Raw genomic sequence first — 5,695 nt, 5'->3', positions numbered from 1 at the left:
TGTTTAAAGTTGATCTTTATATGAGCTCATGCGAAAACTTAGTCGATAGAAATGTTTTGAACTTGACTTGGAGTTTGAGGTTCCTTATGACCCTAAACCATATCAAATATAATTCAAAAACTTAGAAAAGGACCTTAACATATATGTACAACTTAAAAGTTATCGGGTTCGGGTCTATATGCATACGGAGGATGGTTTAGATCTTTGCTTAGAAGTTGCGGGGCTTTACACTTTGAGATGCAATTAAGCAATATAATTACACGTTCAAAAGAACAACCTGCATTTGAGAACTTCAAGTGCGGCATTAAGTCACACAATCAAGGAAATAACCTCTTTAATTTGATCTCTTTTTTCAATCACGGTTTAATTGTAAAAAAAGGAAAAATCGAAAGAATCGACTAAAATCAAAATAAAAAAACCGAACTTAGGTTGGTTTGATTTGATTTATAAATTTAGTAAAATGGACAAAATTGATTTGATTATTTTTTAATAAAAAACAAAACCAAATCGACCTATGTACACCGCTAAGTATAGGTAGTTGTTTGTTATTTTGTACTCATTATGATTAGTTTGGTGTACAAAATATTCACTTCATGGAGAGTTCACGAAAAAGGTCATATTTTAAGGAGTGTAACGTAGATAACCTATCATATAACAAGCATTAATAATTATTTTCACGAGTCTCATGGTGATAATATATTTTAAGCTAAACATGAAGATACCAAACATACTCACTGTACTGTAGAATCAGATGAAATTTTCTTTTCTGACAGAAAACAATAGCTTATAATCTCCTTACACATGTCAAGATTCTATAGATTCCCTTCTACTTTTCTCTCTTTTGATTCCCCAATCACTTAAATGCAAACTGTAAAGTATATATTCACCACCGGATGCGGAATCAGAATTTTTATTTATAAATTATGGACTATAATATTGTTTACTTATTATGTTTCGAATAGATTATTCGTACATATTACATGAATTTTAAATATACATATTCGGTTTGAGCTAAAGTTGTCTCGATGCTCAAAAGTTATTTATAAGGAAAGGATTAATCAAAATCATATAAGGTGACCAAAAGGACCCATTCCCCTGATGTTGGTGGCTTAACACCCCTACTACGCCCAATGGTGCGTGGATCAAGAACAACATCGGTGGATTACAAGAATTGCAATAAGATTGATTCTGATATTATGTAAAAATATAGCATTTCGATCTAATTTAACCTCAAAAATCAACATATAAAATAATAATTATCTAAGTTCATATAAAAAGACGAAGTACCCATCCCCACCAATGCGGCAGACAATTATATTCACCATTCAAGGAGAAGGGCATTTATGTAAGCCACTGTAGCAAAAAAATAAAATTGATACAGTTAACTCATGATTCATGAACCCCATTTTCATTATAGGAGAAAGGTCCTCAATCTTGAAAAGGACAGTTTGGTAAATTTGGTACATGTACCTGTGCTGTTTCATTGTCTTTACTTCTCTTCCAAAGAAACCCATGTAATATTAATAAGCTAATAACTTCTTGTCCATAAACTGCATCTTCCTCAAACTTTGTTCCTAGGATTCACTTTTCCTATAAAAATTATAGCTTTCTTGATTCTGACTAATCTTGATTCGCGCCACGTAATAAGGCCAGAGAGGGCTTGAAATCGAGACGTCTGATTAAGGGTGTCTTTGATATGTATTTCAAGAACAAAGGAGCAACAGAAAGGTCTTCAAGAAGTGTAGTTTCTCAAAAATGGAGTCTTTTTCTATGTCTTGGAAGTTTTTGTGCTGGAATGTTCTTCACAAACAGGTGAAATTTATTCACTTTTTTCTTAAGAAAGATTGAATTTTTATAGTGATATTTCATTTTTCTTGATTGGGTATGGGATCTTTTGTGTGTTTTGAAGAATCTTGTTTGATATTTTACACTTTAGGTACTGTTCATTTGGATTTTACTATTTGATTCAGACTGAACTACCTTTTGAATTTTTTGTTATTTTTACATTTTTATGATTTTAGTGATACTTTTGGCTTTTACCTAATTCCCATGTTCTTGCACTTGTTGCAGTTAACTACATATTTTAACTCATTTGACAATATTGTAAGCAATTATTATTGCAGAATGTGGATTATTTCTGAAACAAAAGGAGGAATAACAAGAACAACTACAGTTGAAGCTGAAAGATTGAAATTAGTTTCAGAAGGTTGCATTACAAAATTTGTAAGTATTCCTAATTCTTAGTAATAGAAAAGAAAAATTCCAACTTGAAGCTCATTTTTCCCTCAACAAAACATCTTAACTAAGATGCTTTTTTCGTTTAGTTGCAGCAGAAAGATATAAGACTTGTATCTAAAGATAATTTTGGGACATTAGATAACACCATTTCAAATTTGGAGATAGAGTTGGCTGCAGCAAAGACAGCACATGAGGCGATTCTTAGTGGGGTTCCGATATCAGAAGAGATCGAGAAGGGTGAATCACGAAAAAGAAAGTATTTTATGGTTGTAGGCATAAACACCGCGTTTAGTAGCAGGAAAAGAAGGGATTCAGTTCGCGCTACATGGATGCCACAAGGTTTAATGACCGCGCCTATGCCTTAACTCATCTCGTGCTGGCATTTGCTTTTTCTGATTGTTGACATTGTTGATTTTAACATGGTGAAACAGGTGAAAAAAGAAGGAAGCTAGAAGAAGAGAAAGGAATAATCATTCGCTTCGTTATAGGTCATAGGTGGGGGATTTTGCTTCTGCTAAACATTCTAAATTGCACAAATCATATACATATATATTGAGTATTCCTCTTCTGTTCAATTAACTAGACCTTTTCTTCATAATGGTAGTTTAATTTTCGAGTTAATGGTCGAAATATCACCATCATTCCTGATAGTTCAAGTAATAAACTCGCAAAAACATGATACTTCAGGTGTTTTTTACCATTATCTTTTAATTTTCTAATGGGATTAGGATATTATAACAACTTCAGTAAAATTCTGTTGCATTATAATAGCTTCTGAGTGGGCATTTCTCGACATGAGTATAATGATATTTTTGGAGAATCCGACCAACATAGCTTCTGAGTGGACACCTCTTTGTTAGGATCTTAAGCTCTTTGATTGAACTTCATTCCGTCCCTATACCATTACTCAAAATGCTAGCCTCTTTTGTGTGCATCAAATCTTGTTTGCACTCTTGTATTCGATTAAAATAGACAATATAAATGTTTAACGTGCTGACTAAAAAGTTATATTAAACTTGTTCTGCAGTGCCACATTAGGGGGCATATTAGACAAAGCTATTGAAGCTGAGGACAAAAAGCACGGTGATTTCTTGCGTCTGGTAATACTTTTGTCTCACATTTCCTTTAATCATTCGCTTTACTCTTGTGAATCACAAGTTATAATTGATGTATTCATACGTTAACAAGACGATACATCACTCTGCTGCCTTTAAAACAGGATCATATTGAGGGTTATCTTGAATTGTCCGCCAAGACGAAGACTTACTTTGCCACAGTTGTTAACTTATGGGATGCAGAATATTACATCAAGGTTGATGATGATGTTCATGTCAATATAGGTAACCAAAAATTTTCGTAATTTTCTCTGCCTTGACATACTTAGCACTTAGTCAAAACCATCATCTTTCAATCTATATGTAGAGATTTTAAGACTTGTTAATGCAAATACAAGCTTAGTATTTTATTTATGTTGCAGCAACACTAGGGGAAACATTAGCAAGGCATCGTAAAAAACCACGTATATATATTGGATGCATGAAATCTGGTCCTGTCCTCTCTAGGAAGTAAGGACATTCATTTTTTCTGCAAAATTGACTCTTGAAGTTTCATTTTTGAACATTTTATTGTTTTCAATGGCAGGGGTGTAAGATATCATGAACCAGAATATTGGAAATTCGGAGACAAGTATTTTCGTCATGCTTCTGGACAAATATATGCCATTTCGAAAGACTTAGCCACTTACATATCAGCAAACCAGTTAAGTATCTTTTTCTTAATATTTCTATGAGTTAATGGTCAAAAACATACCTGAAGTATCGTTTTTTCGCGAGTTTCATACCTCAACTATATATCAGTTGTTCCTTTTTTCCAACTTTAACTAAACACACCGCATCTATCAACTGTTCCTTTTTCCAACTTGAACTATCATCATCCTTCACGTCGGAAAAGGGAACAATTGATAGTTGAGGTGTGTTTTAGTACAACGGTGATAGTTCGGGTAGCAAAAGGGAACAACTGATAGTTGGGTTGTGAAACTCACGAAAAAGTGATAGTTCAGATATGTTTTGACCATTTTCTCTATTTCTAATAAAAATATAGTGGTTTTCACCCTTTTTTGCCCCCCTTATCTATAATCTTCTTGATATTTAAAGGCATGTACTTCATAAGTATACAAATGAAGATGTGTCACTGGGAGCTTGGTTTATTGGACTTGATGTGCAGCATATCGATGATCGAAGATTGTGTTGTGGAACCCCACCTGGTAAAGCACACTTTTTTTTTTCTTCTGTATAACAGTATTATTAGTTACTCGTTTGATTTCTTTGGGACATTTCCCACTAAGTGATTATATGAATTACTGTATTTTTGTAGTCATTGAAAATAGTTTCACGACTTCACTATTATAGTAGATAAAGTTTAGTGATCATACATGTGTGTAGGTTGATGTCTGACCACACTATAGTTAATTCTAGCAAGACATTTTGGGAAATCTTGTTAGTTTTGATCTTAATGTTACCAAATTTGATACAATGAATGAAAGTACTTTTTGATGCAGATTGTGAATGGAAGGCACAGGCAGGCAATCTTTGTGTTGCATCGTTCGACTGGACCTGCAGTGGGATATGCAGGTCTGTCGACAGGATGAAAGAGGTCCATCGTCGTTGTGGTGAGGGAGATAATGCACTGTGGAAAGCTTCATTCTGAGGACATTCATTAAAGGAAAACAGGTCAAATCACTATGTCAAAACGCCACATTCTTTTGCTCGGAAGAACGTATTATACGTATGATTAGAGGCAAATTTAGAATCTAGAGTAAGTGGATTCAAAATAAGTGTAATTGTATTATATGTATACATTTTGTCTTTTTTTTTATATACATAGGTCGAGCTGAAAAGCAATCGGTTCAGTTGAACCCGCAGAAGGCGCTTTTAAGTCCTCCTGTGTAGTATATGTTATACACGATTGAGAGAGACGCGCATGGAGAGAGAGAGAGAAAGAGATTAATAATAGATGGCCAAGGTTTAGCAGTGGAGAAACCTACTCCATTTTTGTAACAAATAAACTCATATTATTGTACATCACTTCAGTAATGCAAGTGGAATGATTTTTTTGGTGATTTAACTTATTGACACCGACAATGTAAAGAATGTTTATAGTATCAGTGTAACTTAACTTATTATAGAAGATAACCTTATTTTTCAAGTTGCTCACTTTTTATGTTTTGTTGATACTGGTACTCATCCTAGGACATCTAAGCTTTCACTGTCTTTTGTGTTGCTAAAGCTAATTCAAATTATGATTAGTGAAAACAAGAAATTTTGAAAAATATTGCTAGTACTTCACTCAAAGTATATAGATAATTTAGGGATCCATTTAGAAATATTGATAGAAAAATAATTGGCATAATACATTAAAAAAAAATAATTTAAACTTGGCCTCAACTGTCAAGTAAGCA

At 33.4% G+C, this 5,695-nt stretch overlaps 1 protein-coding gene across 2 annotated transcripts; it reads left to right on the top strand.

Moving 5' to 3' along the window:
* The first annotated feature begins 1,334 nt into the window (after window positions 1-1,334).
* On the top strand, window positions 1,335-5,361 carry LOC129871113 (probable beta-1,3-galactosyltransferase 2). Of its 2 annotated transcripts, none has more exons than XM_055945991.1 (10): window positions 1,335-1,812; window positions 2,124-2,223; window positions 2,331-2,577; window positions 2,670-2,733; window positions 3,266-3,338; window positions 3,458-3,578; window positions 3,716-3,803; window positions 3,880-3,996; window positions 4,392-4,501; window positions 4,796-5,361. In XM_055945991.1, exons 1-10 carry the CDS (start codon window positions 1,697-1,699, stop codon window positions 4,942-4,944), a joined length of 1,185 nt encoding a protein of 394 aa, XP_055801966.1. In that variant the 5' UTR covers window positions 1,335-1,696; the 3' UTR covers window positions 4,945-5,361. The 2 variants fall into 2 exon arrangements, with proteins under 2 accessions (XP_055801966.1, XP_055801965.1); XM_055945990.1 differs by having other exon boundaries at window positions 1,336-1,812; window positions 2,325-2,577.
* Window positions 5,362-5,695: the final 334 nt, after the last annotated feature.

This window comes from Solanum dulcamara, chromosome 10 (assembly GCF_947179165.1).
Source record: "Solanum dulcamara chromosome 10, daSolDulc1.2, whole genome shotgun sequence".
In the NCBI taxonomy this organism is placed as follows: Eukaryota; Viridiplantae; Streptophyta; class Magnoliopsida; order Solanales; family Solanaceae; genus Solanum; species Solanum dulcamara.
The sequence above is the reverse complement of the archived record's forward strand: the minus strand, read 5'-3'. Positions and strand labels throughout refer to the sequence as shown.